This window comes from Chlorocebus sabaeus, chromosome 1, assembly GCF_047675955.1.
Source record: "Chlorocebus sabaeus isolate Y175 chromosome 1, mChlSab1.0.hap1, whole genome shotgun sequence".
NCBI lineage: Eukaryota > Metazoa > Chordata > Mammalia > Primates > Cercopithecidae > Chlorocebus > Chlorocebus sabaeus.
In genome coordinates this window covers 108,487,855-108,507,050 of record NC_132904.1, presented here as the reverse complement: position 1 = coordinate 108,507,050, position 19,196 = coordinate 108,487,855, and the positions used below count along the sequence as shown (strand labels likewise).

At 38.0% G+C, this 19,196-nt stretch overlaps 2 protein-coding genes and 1 pseudogene across 4 annotated transcripts in view; all 3 read right to left on the bottom strand.

Moving 5' to 3' along the window:
- BCO2 (beta-carotene oxygenase 2) overlaps positions 1-8,703 on the bottom strand; it is a 44,949-nt gene extending 36,246 nt beyond the window's left edge. The window contains exons 1-2 of one of the 3 annotated variants that reach the window (XM_008020871.3): positions 7,749-8,703; positions 3,663-3,867 (exon numbers count right to left, since the gene is read on the bottom strand). In XM_008020871.3, coding sequence (XP_008019062.2) covers positions 3,663-3,867; positions 7,749-7,836 — 293 coding nt within the window. In that variant the 5' untranslated portion in view covers positions 7,837-8,703. Of the gene's footprint in view, positions 1-3,662; positions 3,868-6,978; positions 7,709-7,748 lie in introns of those variants that run through there. The other 2 variants (XM_038005215.2, XM_008020872.3) reach the window with 2 other exon arrangements.
- On the bottom strand, positions 164-3,666 carry LOC103248466 (BTB/POZ domain-containing protein KCTD9 pseudogene; annotated as a pseudogene).
- A 2,179-nt stretch (positions 8,704-10,882) lies between the features above and the next one.
- TEX12 (testis expressed 12) lies at positions 10,883-18,596 on the bottom strand. The gene is made up of 6 exons (XM_073021058.1): positions 17,397-18,596; positions 16,591-16,733; positions 14,129-14,215; positions 12,910-13,021; positions 12,766-12,817; positions 10,883-11,655 (listed from the first exon to the last, which is right to left on the bottom strand). The coding sequence occupies exons 3-6, from the start codon at positions 14,189-14,191 to the stop codon at positions 11,511-11,513; spliced, it is 372 nt and encodes a 123-aa protein (XP_072877159.1). The 5' UTR covers positions 14,192-14,215; positions 16,591-16,733; positions 17,397-18,596; the 3' UTR covers positions 10,883-11,510.
- Positions 18,597-19,196: the final 600 nt, after the last annotated feature.

Sequence of the window (19,196 nt, the reverse complement as noted above, 5' to 3'; positions counted from 1 at the left end):
GCATGGTGGCGGGCACCTGTAGTCCCAGCTACTCAGGAGGCTGAGGCAGGAGAATGGCGTGAACCCACGAGGCGGAGCTTGCAGTGAGCCAAGATCACACCACTGCACTCCAGCCTGGGCGACAGAGTGAGACTCTGTCTCAAAAAAAAAAAAAAAAAAAAAATTCTCATTCCCCACTGTAGGGTTCTAACTGCAATTATATTACATTGCCTTTTAGCAGACAACTCTACCATATTCATTCATATAAGCTTTGACTGCAGTAGCTCTGGATTTAGTATCTATTTCTAAGCTGGCCCTATGTAAGCTATTTGGTATTTGAATTAAATGAATATTAATGATGCACCTTGGTTTTTCGGTTTTGAAGTATCTTCCTATGCTTGTGATGATTGTGTCAGAAAACTAGGCTAATAGTGTAAATAGAATTGCTTGGTCTGGTGTTGAGTGGAACTTGCCTAGAATGAAATTCTGAGAAATTCTCATTTATAAGTGTTGTAGTGATAGGTAAGTTCTTCCTCCATTCGGAGTTCCACTGTACCTTTGGAATGACAGGGATGCACAACGATGTCTTTCTTTCCACTCTGTGTCAATCAGTAAGAATTGGATATTACTTTAATTTAGCTATTGTTTTCTCCTAAAAAGTAAACATTATGAAAATGAACCTGAAAAGAGTCTTAGGGAATCTGATCTCACCATATTCATAGGTTGTGATAGGTATTTAAAGAGGGGAGGCATCACTAAAGCTATTTATAAACCTGAACAACCTTTTCCCAGTTTTCATAAAGTTTTAACAATTTAAATATCCATACTGCATCTAGGTATTCAATAAATATAATTGCATATGTTGTGCTTTCCATAAATTAAAATCCTCAAATGCATCTCAAACCAAGATGGTATTTCCACATCATGCCTATTTAAAAACAAATATAATAGATGCTATTCCTGGTCATAAAGCCAGGTATACCCCTCTACCCCATTCAAAAGGGAGAAATATCTGTTTTCCTTACATCTATTAAATGAGTGCTTTTTTGTTAAAAATCAGAATATGAAAAAAAAAGTCAGTTTTTCCCTTATGCACCGCTGAGAACAAGCATAATCCTCTAAACATTTTTTTTTAAATTTCCTTACAGTGTTATTTCTTCTAGATAACTGAGTAGGTGGAGAAAGAAAAGTGATAAGGAAAACACTTTCATCTTGTACATTTTCCTCCAGTCCCTAAAATTCTCATCTGACACTTTGTGACATGTGTAGTGGTGTCAGCATCTCTTCAAATATAGCTCCCTTCAGCTTGGACCCTCTCAGGTTGGCTTCTTGAAGATCACACCCAGACAGATCACAGTTCTCTAAATCAGTTCCTGCCAGAGTTGCTCCTCTGAGGTTACAGTTCTTCACTTTGCATTTTTTAATGTAGCCCTCTCAGGTTAATTCCTGTCATCTGACTTCCCTCCATATCCATACCTTTCAGATTAGCACCTTCTAAATTGGCTTTAAGACCGGAAGGATCCTCAAAATTACACAGTTTCAGGGATGCTCCTTCTGCATTAGAACAGAGCATCTTGATTCCCTGGAGATTTGCACAATCTAGCACTGATCCAGAGAAATCAGCTCGTTCAAGATTTGCACAGCAAAGATTTGTATGTGCAAGATTACAGCGGCTTAAATTGGCCATTTTGATGTTAATGTATCGAAGGTCCAAACGAGAAAGATCAGCACCACTGAAGTTCAAACCCTGGCATCGCAGTTCTGACTTGGTTGGAGTTGCTAGCAGAAATCGGACAAATTCCTTTCGGGATATTGGTGAATGATCCTCCAGCGGTTGAGAATTCTTTATTGCCACTTCTAGGTGTTCAATCAATGAGTCAATACCAAAAAATCTTGCTTCTTCTAACACACCCAATAAATTAATGCCATTATTTACAATGAGCTGTCCATGACGCAAGTAGTTCAAAATGGGTTCAAAGTACTCAGGACTTCGGTCAATTGAGAAAGCTCCTCTAGGATCTTACTAATTTCCCTAGACACCTTTGTCCTTAAACATGTGGGCCAGCATACCATCAGGTTCTTTATTCACTAAAGTGCTCCGTGTAGTTGTAAAGTACCACCCTCCAACATTTAATGTCAGCCAGTCTGTGTGGAATCCTAACAATCCTTCAGGAGGCTTAGAATCTGTCTGAGGATCAATAAATGGCTCTCCTTCACAAACAAACAAAACATCATCACCCCTGATCAAAGCAATATCATCAATCAGTCTACCTTTTCCATTATACACACTGGTGGCTTTTATGCCGAGTTTACTGCTGGCCACAGAAAGCAAATCAGATAAAGTTCCATATACAGCAACCATCTTTCTGTTCTTGGGGCTGCCGTTCAGGAACAGGGTCACCCACCTCATTGCGCTGCCCCTGCTGGGTCCTGAGTGAGCCACCACCCTTCCACCTGGTCCTCCTCCCACCTTTTTCTCCTCCTGCCCTTCCCCTCCCTCCACCCACTCGGATTTGCCTCCCTTCACCACCTTCCTGCCCTTGGGGACACACCACACACACGCACTCTGCCCCACACCGAGGCCTCGGCCAGTCCTCCTTCCCACCCCGCCCCGAGGCTCCTCAGCCTGCCTGAGTTTTTCATTTATTGACATCTATTTATTGAATGCTATTTAGGTGCAGACCACTGTTACAGGTAGTGGGGATACAGGATGAACTAGAAAAAAAAAATCTCTACCCTCATCAAATTACATTCCAATGGGGGAACAGAGCTTAACACCCAAATAACAAACAAAAAAATACCAGACACTGATAACGAATGTAATCAATACAGTCAGCCCTCCATACCCAGAGACTCCACATCTGTGGATTCAACCAAACTCTTGAGTCAAAAATATTGTGGGAAAAAAATGCCACAAAGTTCTGCAAAGCAAAACCTGAATGTGCTGAGTACTAAGACAAATCCATGGGAATGAAGTATGTGTAGGCATTGTATTAAGTATTATAAAATAATCTAGAGATTATTTAAAAGATATGGGAGGACATGTGTAGGTTAAAAGCAAATATATGCATTTTATACAAGAGACTTCAGCATACTTGGATTCTGGTATTTAGAGGGGTCCTCTAACCAATGCCCTGTGAATACTGAGGGATGACTGTGCTGGCATTTTTATGTTGGGAGATCAGGAAAGGCTCAAAGGACATGAGATTTGAGTTGACATCCGAATGGCAAGACCAGTCTTGGGAAGATTAGGGAAGATAGGTGAGAGAACTAATGCTAAGATGCTGAGCAGATACAACTGTGCTCAGTTTGAGGAACTGAAAGAGACCATTGTGTCTGGCAAGTGCTGGGTTAGGAAGAGAGTGGTATGAGGAGACATTGCCCTTCCTTCAGGAACTTGCAGGAAAACAGCTCAGTCATCACACAGACAGCTTCTGACACCTCTCTTCTTTTGGAAGAAACCACAGAGGGCTTCAAATTTACAACAGTCTACAGAGCAGAAAAAGCAGGACATTTTGTTTAAAAAGTCTCCTTTTTTCTCCTCTAGGCTACAGTATCCTTATCTGTAATCAAAGGGATGGAATGGCCATATTAACCTCACAGAGGAAGCAGATATTAATGCATATTCCATAGAACCAGCCCATGCCAAGAAATCCAAGTTGTTCTCCAAAATCAAGGCTTACTTATCCTTCCCAAACTCGAATTTCCCAGGTCCAATTCGCAGAAGAGAGCCATTGAGCCACTTAGGAAAATGTCCCCAGACTCGAGCAGAGATGCCCCGTGGAGCCTCTTCCACTGTGGTCAGTAGCGGTGCAACACATGGCAGACCCCGACACTGCCCAAAGATGGCTTTTTTCTGATGAGTATTTCCCATGTGCCTTTTGAAAACTGTGCAGAGGAAACCAAAAGAACAAAAAATATTTTATCAAATATTCTATAAACTTGCCTGCTTCCCACAGACAATAATCTTATCAACCGGCAGCTTGAGGGAAACGTGAACCTAACACCAAATACGGTCTCCAAATTTCTTCTCTCTCCTTCCTCATTCTCAGACTATCAACGCTTTGGTTCTCCATTTTCAACCCACAACAATTCTATTTCTTGTAGTACTAATCTGCCTAAGAACGAACTTAGGACTTCAGTTACTATTTTTATCATTTCTCATAGTTGAACAATGCCTGTCTTTTTACAAGAATAAATTTACATGCCAACCCCAGATGTGCTAAGAGCAACCGCTTTGTTATAAAAATGACCACCATTCAATATTATCCAATTACATTGACCCCAGTAATTTAGATACACCAGAATCTGATTCCAAAGATTTCACAGCAATTCTTGTGATTTTAATACGATCTTAAATGTAATTCCTTTTATTTGAATGGCATATACATGAAAATGCAAGGCATTTTCCAGTAGAAGGGTGTCAAAAATTAAATTATGCAGTGATATCCAGTCTGAAATTACCTAAAGAGCAAAAGGCATAAGAAGTAAAAATCATTACTGTATAATAAGGAACTGAAACCGTTCCCTATTATTTTAACATTACTGAGTATTCACAAGGCAGTACCAGTACTGCCTAACATAGAGGGGTGGTCAAATAAATAATTAAGTGCTATAAAATAGAATTATTTATCTCATAAAAGTTTAAGAGTGATTCAGAAATCCAGACTAGAAAAATGAGCTAACACATAGGGACACTATTACTCTTAAGAAATGAGATTTGCATTCTTTTAGCAAGTTATTACTATCCATTTCTTTCAAATCTTTCAAAAATTCAGCTTGAAGCACATGAGACATTCTACTCCCCTATATGACAGGTAACAATTGAGGCAAACCTAATTCTTTCTTGATTTTTCAAATAAAATTCTCTTTCACCCTGAATGTCCTTCCCAATGTCCTTATCTCTAGTTCTAAGAAAATTCCAGCAGGGCACGGTGGCTCACACCTGTAATCCCAGCACTTTGGAAGGCCAAGGCAGGTGGATCACCTGAGGTCAGGAGTTCAAGGCCAGTCTGGCCAACATAATGAACCATAATGAAAGCCCGTCTCTACTAAAAGTACAAAAAAAATTAGCCGGATGTTGTGGCTGACCCCTGTAATCCCAGCTACTCAGGAGCTGAGGTAGAAGAATCACTTGAACCCGGGAGACAGAGGTTGCAGTGAGCCGAGATCGCACCAACACTCTCCAGCCTGGGCAACAAGAGCAAAACTTTGTCTCAAAAAGAAAAAGAAAAAAAAATTTCATTAATTGGTCAAGGTCTATCTCCACTGTTACAGTACTTCCCTTAAGAGGCAGCACAGTGTAGGCTGGGCACAGTGGCTCACAACTGTAATCCCAGCACTTTGGGAGGCCGAGGCAGGTGGATCACGAGATCAGGAATTCAAGACAAGCCTGGCCAAGATGGTGAAACCTCGTCTCTACTAAAAACACACACACACACAAAATCAGTGGCAGCTGCCTGTAATCCCAGCTACTCAGGAGACTGAAGCAGGAGAATCGCTTGAACTCGGAGGACAGAGGTTTCAGTGAGCCGAGATCACGCCACTGCACGCCAGCCCAGGTGACAGAGTGAGAATCCATCTCAAAAAAAAAAAAAAAAAAAAGGGCAGCACAGTGTAATATTTAAGGGTGTGAGCTGGAGCTCTACCTGGCTCCAGCTGGTTGGTTTCAAATGTGCCCCCTCCCAAATAAGGAGCCTTGAGAAAGACACTTATCACCTCTCTGTGGTCTGTTTCCTGTTTTCTAAGATGGGGATAATGATAATTCATATTACTTCTAAGGCTATAAGTAATAAATGAGTTAGTTTATGTAAAGCTTTTAGAACAGAATACTCAAAAAATGCTATTATTATATTTACATAGCTTTTAATGATAGTCCAATAAGGTGTAATATCTTCTTTATTTTATTCATTTGACAAAGTACTTGGTACTGCTGAGGGATAAAAAGCATTAGAACCCTGAAATAAAAGAACTGACTGCCTAGTAAACAGATCACTGACACTGTAAGTGTTTTATTTCCACGTTGTTTCTCAGAGTCTGGTACAGGACTACTTGCAACAGAAATACCTGGTGTTACTGCTAAAATGCAGTTTCCTGGACTCCATTCTGGTCCTAATAAATCAGAATCGCTTGGGAAGGGCAAGCAGGTGTTCTTAGGCATACTTAAATTTGGGAAGTACAGTATAAGAAGTACAAAGAGGATGCTTTGAAAAGATAGAGAAGGAAAAACTCTCAGTTATTCATCTTACTCTATTTTTATTAACATTATGCATATTTATCTTATTCTCAGATTAAAATAAATTCCCTAAGGTCAGGTATGTAATTTACTCATCTTACTTTTTTAAGTAAATTGAATGGCCTAATTGGGCATTTGTCTAAGTAGAGATACACGAATTTAAGCATTTCACATTGTAGAAAATATTTACATGTCTATATGTTGTATACTCCATAGCATGCTGTTGGTAATCTGCTACATGATCTTCAAAGTTTCAATAGAATTTGATGTTAACAACTTTCTTAAACTCCTTTCTATTCGTAGCTTCTGAGACATTGTCCTATTCTAACTTTCCTGCTGTACTATAACTACTCTCTGCATTCTGCTAGTTTTATTACTAATTAGCTGACAACCTTGAGCAAGTTACTTAATGTCTCTGAGCCTCAGGTTTTTCAATGATAAAATGGAAATAAAAGGAGATTAATACTTCCTGTTTATGTCTATCATCATAATCAAATATAAAGATACTGGATGCTTTCCAAATGTTAATTCCCTTTAGGGGCTCCTTGTCTCCCTTATCACTTCATGAATGTTCCTAAGGTCCTACCTTGGATCTTTAATCTCAGCACTCTCCCTCGGCAATCTCATCTAGTCTCTTAATTTCACCAATTACTTCTGGCAGGTGACCTTCAACATGTCAAAACAGAATTTTTAATTTCCCCCATTCCAAATCAATTTTCTTCATCTAGGATATTTCCCAACTCCTTCAGATGACATTCACTCACCTAACTCATCCTTCAAGATCCAGTTTCCATGTCATTTGCTTTATAAACACAGCATTCGCCTTACCTACAGCAAGAACTGATTCTCCTTAGTCTGAACTCACAGCATCTGTTTATAGCTCTCATATGGACCTTATCTTATCTGTCTTGTATGATAAATGATACTACCAGTACTCCTTGAGTACAGGGTCTGGTGTTTGTCTCCCCTCTCCTTACAGTACGTAATACATTCCCTTGCATACTGCAAACATTAAATTATTACATTAAGTAATTTTACAATTTATAGTGCATATTAGTATGATTTCTGAAAGTTCTAGATCAGCCAATTTCTATAAATAAAATCATGTAACAATGGTAGCCATAATAGAAGGCTATAAAACAATAAATGAGTTTTAAGGCAGTCCCCGCAAAATGCAAATAGAGAAACCAAACAATTACATTAGAACGTGTGGCAGCGATTTTTCAATTTAGAAAAGCCTAAATATTGAATATTCTTCTTATTGCAAATCCCAAAGAATCCCAAGCCCCTGAATCCTGCCCTAAATATTGCATAAAATATGCAAATGTGAAGGCTGTTTCCCTGACCATGAGGAAACAATCCTAACTCAGCCTTCTTTAACTTCCGGGACTCTGCGGAATTGCTGTCTAATCTGAGGCACACAGGACGGAAAGCTTCAGAAGCTCCCAACAGTCTTCAGGAAAGTGGCACAGAATTCTAAGTGCAGATTGGCAAGAAGAGGAGGATAAGGAAGAGAAAGGGGCAAACCCCCTACCTGGGAGCGGGTAGACCATCACAGGAAGGAAATCCACTGCAGTGGCAGAAAGACTCCTGATAAAATGGAGAAAGACTCGAAAAAACATTTTCGTATTGAGCAGATCCCGTGATTTCCAAACCCTCTCACACTGGCAGCTTTGAGTACTACTAAACAATGAACACGCACAGAACTGCCTGGACTGTCCCTCCCTTACTGACAGGTCGAAGTGAGGAGGAGGCTTAAGGGGCGGGGCTTATTTCCATGACAACTGTCCAAACAATCTATCTTTAATAAGCAGCTGTTTGAAATATTAAAATTAGACCACCAGTAGTAGTCTCCCCCTCCCTAAACTTTTCTTTTTCAAACCTGTTCACACACTATAGTTAAGTCCGTTTATCTTGATGCACAGCATGAATTTTATTATGCCACTCTTCTCTTCTGGAAGATTCCGACACAGAATAAAGTCCAAATTTAGACTACCACTAGAGGACTCTACAATCTGGCAACAATTTACCTTTCATTCTTTTTCTCTGCCTTTAAATCACTTCATCCTTCCTTTTCTTTTCTATTCATTAATTTTACAGAACATTTTCTGACAATCTAGCATGAGTGAAAGTACGCCCTCAAAATGTATATGACTTTATTAATTTACATTTTTAGCACCAATGTATCAAATACTGCACTACAAAGAAAGAATACCAAGAAACAAGATTGTCCCTGCTCTCCAGGAGTTTAGACCATACACTATTCCCCTTCATGAATTTTCATCCTAGCAAAGTGACTAACATACCATGATACGTTTGTTCTTCTGTGCCACTGAAGAAACTTTTCTCCTGCCTGAAATATCCCCTTTCCTTTTCAAAAATCCAATTTAAAATCTACCTCTCTGACTCCCTTACTAAAAGGTCTTCTAGTAACTTCCACAGCACTGCCACAGAGTTGCTTTTAACATTAACATATCATGTTTTCCTGGCAAAATTGTAAGTATATTTCAAGAAAGAAGTGGTTAAAATTGTCAGTAGGGAGTGTCTTCATACACCTAGCAGAGTACAAAGATGGTTTGGTATATATTTTGATTAGTAATCAATGAAAAATAACTTACAAATTTGTGAGACTTTATTGAAATAGTAAAGAGTAACATCAGAAGTGTAAATTAAAGGGCAGTGGTATTCCTGCAATAGCATTTCTCCAGTTGTGAGAATTTTTTTTTTTTTTTTTTTTTCCCCTGAGACAAAGTCTCACTCTGTCACCCAGGCTGGAGTACAGTGGCACAATCTCGGTTCACTGCAACCTCCGCCTCCCGGGTTCAAGTGATTCTCCTATCTCAGCCTCCTGAGTAGCTGGGACTACAGGTGTACGCCACGATACCTGGCTACTTTTTTTTATTTTTAGTAGAGATAGGGTTTTGCCATGTTGCCCAGGCTGGTCTCAAACTCTTGACCTCAAGTGATCTGCCTGACTCAGCCTCTCAAACTGCTGGGATTACAGGTGTGAGCCACCATGCCTGGCCAAGATAATGACTCTTGTCTATGTGGATGGTACCAAAACCATCCAAATTTGATTTTAAAAATAAGCCTTCATGATTAAGCTTTAGGCACCTTTATACTAGAAGGAATAACAATTCTGAACAGTAAACACATCGTGACTTAAAATCAGTTCTCCAGTCTTAATCATATCAAATGAAATAATCAAATCCATTTTCTGAACCTTCAAAGGGAAGAACTAGATGTTGAACAATGGTGATACCATCAGGATATAACAAGTATATTATGAAATCTAGTCTGAAACAATCTGTTGGCCTTATTTTTCATATTAGTAATAAATGCTTAGAAAAAGAACATTTCTTAATGATGGTAGGTCAAAATCCAGACGACAAGTCATATTAACTCACAAACCTTCTGGTTGTATTTAGTTTTTAAAAATTTCCTTTTGGCCAGGCGCAGTGGCTCATGCCTGTAATCTCAGTATTTCAGGAGGCTGAGGTGGGTGGGTCACCTGAGGTCAGGAGTTCAAGACCAGCCTGGCCAACACGGCAAAACCCCATCTCTACTAAAAATACAAAAATTAGCCAGGTGTGGTGGCAGAAGCCTGTAATCCCAGCTACTGAAGAGGCTGAGGCAGGACAATCACTTGAACCTGAGAGGCAGAGGTTGTAGTGAGCCGAGATCACGCCACTGCACTTCAACCTAGGCAACAGAGCAAGATTCTGTCTCAAAAAAAAAAAAAAAAAAAAAAAAAAGAAAGAAAGAAAAAGAAAAAAGAAAGAAAGAAAGAAAAAACTGAAAAACTTTCCTTTTTTTCCTTCTTTTTTTAGAGACAGAGTCTCACTCTGTCACCCAGGTTAGAGTGCAGTGATGCAATCATAGCTTGCAGCAGCTTCAGACTCCTGGCTCAAGTCATCCTCCCACTACAGTCTCTCAAATAGCTAGGATTAGAAATGGGAGCCACTACGTGTGACAAAAAAAAAAAAAAATCATTTCTAATAATTACTTTGTTGACCTCCAACCTATTCTGTGCCACCACCTCTATCAACCCAATAGTTTTTTCCAGTTAACCAATTTTCTTTAGCAAATATTATTTTATTTCACTTTTGTCATCTTTTCTTATATGAGTATTCATATCATGTGGTGTTTATGCCTTAAAATAGTAATGTAATGAAATGAGATTTTATTTTAGAGTTTAGAAGGCAGCAAGGCAAATGTGTAGTCTCCCTTAGGAATAACAATTCCCTGTAGTACTATTTGCAATTTTTGGATTGCTTATATTGGAAAAATATACATGTAATAAACTGAACTGTCTATATGATTGAAAAATGGGTGCTATTGTGTTTAAAAATCTGGTTAACACAGCTATCCCGTATAATAATATATAATACAGAAAGTTTTCAATAAAATCATAGTAGTACTTTACATCAAAGGGATAATTTTTTTTAGCTAGATGAGTAGTATAGATCCTCCAGTCCAAATTCAATTTCTCAATTATAATAGGATTGAAGTGACCTCCCAAGGTCATCTTGTTGTTTAAGCCAATGTATTTACTTCTGGATCACTAATCTTTATCCCATACCACACTGCTGATAATGTTTCTAAATATAATTCATTAACTGCATATGTCGATGTAGTTGATGTGTAAAAAAGTCAACTCATACAAGGTTTTGGTGAGTAATTTCTGGTTTTTATTTTACTATTTTTACCACAAGAAAATAATTTTAAGCCAAGAGCTTCTATTAGTCATACATAATAACTAATAGTGAAAATAATCAAATGGAAATAGCACACGGTTATGTCATTCTATTCTAAGAAACCGGAAAAATCACCTCTAAGGTTTTAATCTTTTATAATCTTGACCACAAAAAAATTTTTCAAAATTATCTCCAAAACTATCTGATATTTAAACAAAATATTCTAAAAGAAAAAGTATGATGTTATTAAACATTACAAATTAACTGAATCCTGTTTTCGAAGTTTAAGAAACAAATAAAATAATCCACATAAGATTTAAATAATTTACACTTCTATAAAATGCACTAAATATTTGACCCTCAAAAGAAAAGTGACGTAGTTCATGTTAATGTCCAGTTTAGGACATTAATACGAACATTAATACTAACATTAAGGAATTTTAAAGTTCCCTTTTAAATCTAGAAATTCAAGGAGTTTCCCCTTCTCTATTCAAAATATACATTTTCTTTAACAACTCAACAGCTTTCAAAGCATAAATGTCATTCTTTCATTATAACAATAATAGATTTAAATTATCAGCTTATTTCAAGTATATATTTTATCTGTGTAATGTGTTTGCAATCACTGTAAACCTCTGTCGCAGGAACTCTCTTTTTTGTATTAGAAAGTTTTCAATAGTATTGGCTTCTTTGAAGAGTTCATCTATCTCATCAATGTAAGATGCATCTACTGCTGCTCTCTCACTAATAAGAAAAAAAGTTGTATATTAAACTAAGTAGATATAAACAACATCATTATGTTGTTCTTCATTACATTTGTTAACTATTTCATTTAAATGGCTTTATGTGCCACAGAACTTCATTAATTTACTAATACTCTTCAGAAAAAAAATTAGTCCCACAAATATTTTTGACTACTCAAAAAGGTCTCCTGACAAAACAGGAAGTGTATCTAATATATTATCAACACTAATATTCAATTATATACATTATTTTTACAGCCACACAAACCACTATCCAAGTATAATGACTGTCCAACAATGTAAAAAAACATACACACACTTTATAAAACATGATATCAGGCTAATAAAATATTTAAATTTGGTCTTAAAATAAATATAGGTAAAATATAAACGCAGTCATCCCTCAGTATCCATGGGGTATTGGTTCCAGAATCCCCCACAGATACCAAAGGAACATCCCTCATAGATATTCAAGTTCCTTATATAAAACATCATACTATTTGCATATAACCTAAGAACATTCTGCCATATACTTTAAATTATCTCTTGATTACTTATAAGACCAATACCATGTAAATGCAATGTAAACAGTTGTTATACTGTATTGTTTGAAAAATCATGACAAGAAAAAAATGTCTGTACATGTTCAGTACAGACACAACCATCCTTTTTTTCCCAAATATTTTCTATGTGTGGTTGATTGAATCCACAGATTCAGAATTAATGGATGTGAAAGGCTGACTTTCTATGACATAAAAGTATTTATCTTTAATATCACTCTGTTATCATTAATTTCACCAAACATTTTTCTCAAAGAGGTATTTACATAAAATTTAAAATGTAATGTCATCTAATTACAGACCAAGATATACACAGTCTAGTATTAGCATGGCAAGAGTTAAAAAAAAAAAAAAAAGAATTTTTAGTGGAAAAGTTGACGCTATTCTCTGAAAATAACCAACTAATCTACTTTAAGAGACTGAAGTAGAATAAAAAATTCCAACATTTTAATTACTGGAGAGGTTTGCTAGCCACAGAGTTAAACTTCCCATTACAGTTTCCAGAAGAAAACTAACATAAAGACCCCAGAGAATATACTATAAGTACTTGCCTTAAAAGCTTTGCATAGGTAGACAACATTAGATTAATTTCCTTGCTCACATCTGTTCAAGAAAAATCATGTAAGTTATAAAATATAACAAACCTTCTGCATTATAAAACTGATGTTTAGAAATATAAACATTTTATACATCACCATTTAAATCTTTCTCCAAGGCTTCATCTTTATAAAACAGTCCAGAACTTTCAGAGAAAGATGAATCTGATTTTCCAAGAGAGGACGGCTGTGGACTATCTGGCACTGGAGACTAACAGGACAAAATAAAGAAAACAGGTACAGTCAATAAGATCTTCAGGACATAACACCGAATTTATTAAGTATATGTTTATTTGTTTATTAAGAAAAAGCAAATAAACAATTTTTCAGAAAAAGGCAAACATGCTAGAAAGCATATGACTTAGTCATTTGAGTTATTATTATTAAGGAAATTTGCAGGCCCAAGAAACACCTTGCTCAATATATTAAATTTTATTTTGGTTTTCAACTAGACTTTGCTTTTCATTTGTTTGTTTTTGTGACAAGTTCTCGCTCTGTCACCTATACCAGAGTGTAGTGACACAATCTTGGCTCCCTGTAGCCTCCTGGATTCAAGTGGTCCTCCTGTCTCAGACTCCTGAGTAACTAGGACTACAGGCACATTCCACCATGCCCAATTAATTTTGTTTTGTTTTGTTTTCAGAGACAAGGTATTGCAGTGTTGCCCAGGCTGATCTGAAACTCTTAGCCTCAAACGATACTCCTGCCTCAGCCTCCCAAAGCACTAGGATTATAGCCATGAGCCCATGCGCCCAGCCTTAAATTAGATTTTAAATGTGGTTTTAAACTCCGGTTGAAAAAGCGTCTGGTATCTTGAACCAGTAGATGTTTTCATAGCAATGAAGCTAAACTGTAATTTAGACAGTAGCCAAATGCTTGCGAAATTTTGCAAAATAATACAATCTTCAATGGAGCAAATCATGTCCCAAATGCAACAGATCAATTGGTGGGGGCAGGACTGGTAAAGGATAGGATACTGTGCTCTTTAAAAAGACCAGTAACTATAGTACCTAGGTATCTTACTTATCACAGCAAAATAATTACATAAAATCCTATGTATCATAGAGGCACAGACTCACTTCTGTCTCTACATCTCAAGCTATCAAAAAGAAATCTCCCAGTAGTTTCTTGGAGGCCTATACTTAGTGAAAAACCAGCTGGAATCAACATAGTTCCTGCTATGTTGTAGGACAATCCTAGCTCTGAGCATACAAATACATTAAATTCCACTTATCTATAGAGCTTTCTTAAAGGGAAGAAATTTGAGAAGTATGTAAAACAGAATAAAAGATTAAGGCTATCCAGGCATAGAGCTTACCTCCAATTCTCTTGGCCTCTTGCAATTTCTATTGTCAGGCTTTACAAGGTGATTTGCCATCATACTCCGAAGGCACCAGCTACAAAGCTTAGAACAATGCCAGATTTAGGTACAAACTCCATGCTACAAGATCTCTGGAATCCTTCCCTTTTTCCCACGCCTACTGCTGATGTTAATTTAGACTGTCATTATCTGTCACTTTCCTAAACTCAATTTCTCCCTCCTCCAAATCATTCTATCAACTGCTATTTGGGTAATCTTTCAAAACTTTGATTACTGCATTCTTTTAACTCAAAAACTTTCATTGTTCCAGAACAAGTTGAAATTCCATGCTATGGCCTTCAAGGTCCTGTATTATCTGGTGCCAGCCTACTAGTCCCATCATTTTCAACTACTCCCCTCTATGTACTTAGCCAAATGAGTCTTTCTGGCAATTCTGCCTTGTTTCAGGACTTGCTCAGTTAAGATTCTTCTATGTTCGGCCCCGCACAGTGGCTCATGCCTGTAATCCCAACACTTTGGGAGGCTGTGGGAAAATCACCTGAGGTTGGGAGTTCGAGACCAGCCTGGCCAGCATGGTGAAACCCCATGTCTACTAAAAATTCAAACATTAGCCAGGCATGGTGGCAGGTGCCTGTAGTCCCAGCTACTTGGGAAGCTGAGGGGAGAGAATTGCTTGAACCCGGGAGAGGGAGGTTGCAGTGAGCCAAGATTGCGCCACTGCACTCCAGCCTGGGCAACAGAGCAAGACTCCACCTCAAAAAGAAAAAAGATTCTTCTATCTTCACAAAATCTTAATGTTGAAACAGGTCTTACAGTTCATCTAATACAATCTCATTTTTTACAAGTGAGAAAACAGGGACAGTGATGGTGGATCAAGTGACACCAGTAAGACTGAATTGGACTAGAATCGAGATCTCACTCAAGTCTGAGATTATTCCCACTGTCAAATCTTACTTTAAAGTAGCTTCAAATTTTACTTTTACTTTTCCATAAATTCGGAAGGCATTTTCCCTAGAAGTCCAAATGTTGAAACCTGGAAGGGTATAGTCTCTGTCTTTGAGATAAGGGGAGCCCTATCCACTTTCAAGTTATCAACAGACGTTGTTTTTGAGAAACGATGCTGACTTGGGTAACTGTAATGCATCTGTTTGATTAGTCCTATAAAATATGCATATATAGAAGACAGATAGAGCAACAACAAATTAGAAAGATGCTTGTTAAGTAAATTCTGTATTGTACGTCTCCATTCCTGCCAGTACCCTTACAGTATACAAGTTTATGTGCTGTAATAATATTAATAGTATCTAGAAAATACTACACATGCACGGCAGTGCTAACTTTGCCCTGGGAGTTGGAAAATACTTAAGCCAACAGGCGGATTTTTCTCTCCTCCCTTCCACTTCTAATCCCTTTCCCCTTCACCCCCTTCTCTTCTCTCCCAAAGTAACACTGCGCACCTACATCAAATGAAAACTTATAATCAAGTAACTGTTTCTGCAAAAATAAGTTCGTTTTTCCGTCATAGCTCAAGGCCTCAGCAGATCCAGGCCTGGTGGACTGTTTGGTCTTCGTCGTGTGCCAAACACTGGCCACTGCCCCCGGCTCTGCCATCTTAGGCTTAGTGACCTGGCTGTTACTAAGCACTGTCACCCTCTGCCTCATGCAGCTGTGTCTTTCTAGTCTTCTCCCTCTTCTCAACGCCAACCTGGCCCCTCACTCCATTTCACCTCCATATTCCTCACTTCCCGCCGCCCCTCCCCACTTCCTCCGTACTGTTGCTTCCGCCCCACTAGAGCCCCTCAGAGGAAGCTTCCATCCTCGCGCCCTTCCTCGTGTCACACACACTCCGTCACATTCTCACAGGCGCCCATCCCTCCAGCCCCACCCCAAGGCCAATGTACTTCGCGGTATGGGCACCTTCCTCGCGAACGTGAGGGACTGAGGACGCTGGGCGCGGGTTGCTCAGACTTCGTGGGTGGAGGTGGGAAGCGCGCCGCACTCCCAGCAGCCCCCGCGCGAGTCACGTGACAGCCCCCCCCCCCCCCCCAGCCCACTTCCCCACGGCAGCCTCCCAGAGCCTGGCCCCACGGAAGGCCAGCTTTTTTCCGGTTTTCTCCCACCCTTTCCCCTCAACTTGGAATAGTCGTGAAACAAAAATCTCTCCCTGCCACCCTGTCTGTATTTCAATCAGGAAAAAATCGGAAACTGGTCAAGTAAGAACAAGGAAGACTTGCCAAAGCAAGGCCGGGGTGTGTCCCAGCGGCTTAGAATCTCAGCAAAGGAACACAAAATCCACGGCCTCTTTTCGAGTAAAATTTACTTGGTTTGTTTGCAGATGCTCTGTTTGCAGGAAGGTTTTAATCATGTGTTCCCCTGGCCCACAAGCAAGGTTTTTAGATCCAGAGCCTCAGTTACTGCCCCTCTTCCTTTTTGGTGCAACCCAACTTTCAGAACCTCACCTTCTTAGAAAATTCTTCCCCGGGTCTGTCAATAAGTTTAGTCAATGTAATTGGCAGCAGCTATCAAAAACTATTGCATGACACACATGGCTCACAAAATTGTAGCTTTGCCTCATCAGGTTCCTTAACGTGGAGGCTTTGACCTGCAATTTCAAAGATACACATTCCAAGCTTATGCCTAGTTAGTGGATGTGGAAGTAAAAAACAAAGCAAATTACCTCATAACACAAAGGTCAGTAACACCCATAAGCTCCAGGTACAAAATCTTATATCTTAGAGAACTATAACACTTCCATACATTACTAATGGTTTTTTTTTTTTCCATTTTGCTTAATTAAATGTTAGTTATCATCAAGCCTTGGAAGTATTCTGTGTGTGTATATTTATTTGCTGTTCATGAAGAAGCCAATTGTTTTAAATAAGTTCCTAGAAAATAAGCGCTCAATGTGTTTAATCTGAGTTGCTAATATTGTGAAATATAGGCCATGTAACTAAATACTAGCTTAGATAACTATGGCGAAGTAAGGAGTCTCAAACACTGTCCCAGAACAATAGCAATCTGTGTTGAATTTTTACCCTCTGTGGTAAAATGAAGGGAAAAGGAATGAAGTTTTAGTTTTCCTTAATTTTTATCTTTATTGTTTCAGACTCTTGAGCAGTATAAAGTTTTCATCAAGTCAAATATATTCACTGTAAAGGACTGTCCTTTATTCTGATACCATGTCCTTCCTAATTTTGGGGGCACAGGTGAGATAAGTTTTATGAAACAAAAAGTTTAAAAATTCTTACATTTTTAGGGTCCTTACTTGGTAAAATGTAGAGTTGTCCACCATGTTTATCTCTTCCTCCTTATTATCATGATTGCTGTTATTATTTTTAATTGTTCATTAAATCCAAGGGTCTGGGAAATACTCATGTAATTCATCTCACAGCCTTCACATTGTATGATATCCAAACAGGTGGCTGTCCATCCTATTCTTAAAATATTTCCAGGAAAAATGATTCCACCTAATGCGTAAATGCTTTCATCAGATTAAGAGAACACCATGGACATTTTATTTTAGTTTTTAAATCTTACCTCCATTGTATAAGATAAATGTGTAGGAATAAGTGAGATTATATAGATATCTAGAGCTTTAAAATATTCAAAGTGCTGTCATCATTATCTCATTTAATCTTTGAAAACAACTCTATGAAGTACAAAGAACACTGAGACATTTGGATTGCTCTATATCAAAGAAAAAAGTGTTTGTCCCAAAACTTCAAAATGTGTAAATTGTACATTCTGCATCTTTACAGCTGGAGAAAATTCACTGGCAATGGAATATTTAAAATTAGAGCTTGCTTAGTGCTCTGCTTCTGATCACTACTTGATCCCACTTCGTGCTTTCATGTTAATTGGCCCAATTGGACTCTACAGTTGGAAGGTGAAAACTTACTATTTCAACTTGAATCATGTATGTATTCTTATTATATATTTCTTAAATGTACTATTTTTTTTTCTTTTGATAGTCACCACACCAAGAATTTCCAGTCACCCTGCCACAGACTTCCTTTGTAATTGCTGCTGAAGGACATGATGTTGTTATGACTTCCCGAAATGAAAACCCTATCTTGTTTTTAAAACAAACAAGTCAACAAAAAGTAGTGTTTATGTAAGCATTTTGTTCCCTGACTCTGGGAACCCCTCTGTTTTTATACCATCTCTGTACTGGCAAAACACAAAAACAAAACACCACCTTGCTAATTCCCTTCCTAGCAAAGTGATACAGTTTAGCACATGTTCAAGAAAAAAATGGCTAAGAAATTTTGTTTCCACTAATTATTTTCAAGACTGTGATATTTACACTCTGCTCTTTAAAAGTTACATTTTGTAAGACTATTTTTTAACAAGTTGAACATAAGCCCTAAAAATATGTATCCTTAAATTGTATTTCGAATATTTTAAGTCAGTGTTTGCTATCATTCCAGGAATAGAAAGTTTTAACACTAGAAACTGCAGGTTTGCCCTCTCATCTGAATTTTGGTATCCCTCTCCCCAAGCTTACTTTCTGTTGCAGAAAATTTTAAAATTATTAAATAAAATTCTAATGATGGCATCCATGTGGCTTGCATCTGATACAGCAGATAAAGAAGTTTTATGAAAATGGACTCCTTTTCCACTGAAAAGTAAATCTTAATGGCCTGTATCAACTATCTTTTGACACCATACTGAGCTTGGGAGGAAGGGGAAGTCCTGAATGAGGTTATAAAGTAAAAGAAAATATTTTGCAAAATGTTCCTTCTTTTAAAATGTTATGTTTTAGAAATATTTTAAGTGTTGTAACATTGCAGGAATTACCCCAATAGGACTGATTATTCCGCATTGTAAAATAAGAAAAAGTTTTGTGCTGAAGTGTGACCAGGAAGTCTAAAAATGAAGAGAGACAGATGAGAAAAGAAGATGCTTCTAATGGACTAAGGAGGTGCTTTCTTAAAGTGTTTGTGTGTACTTCAGAAAGAGGTGCACGTTTTGGAAGGCACAGAGGCCCAACTTTTACAGAAGAAAAGATTTCATGAAAATAGTGATATTACATTAAAAGAAATATTCGTATCCTCTGCCACTT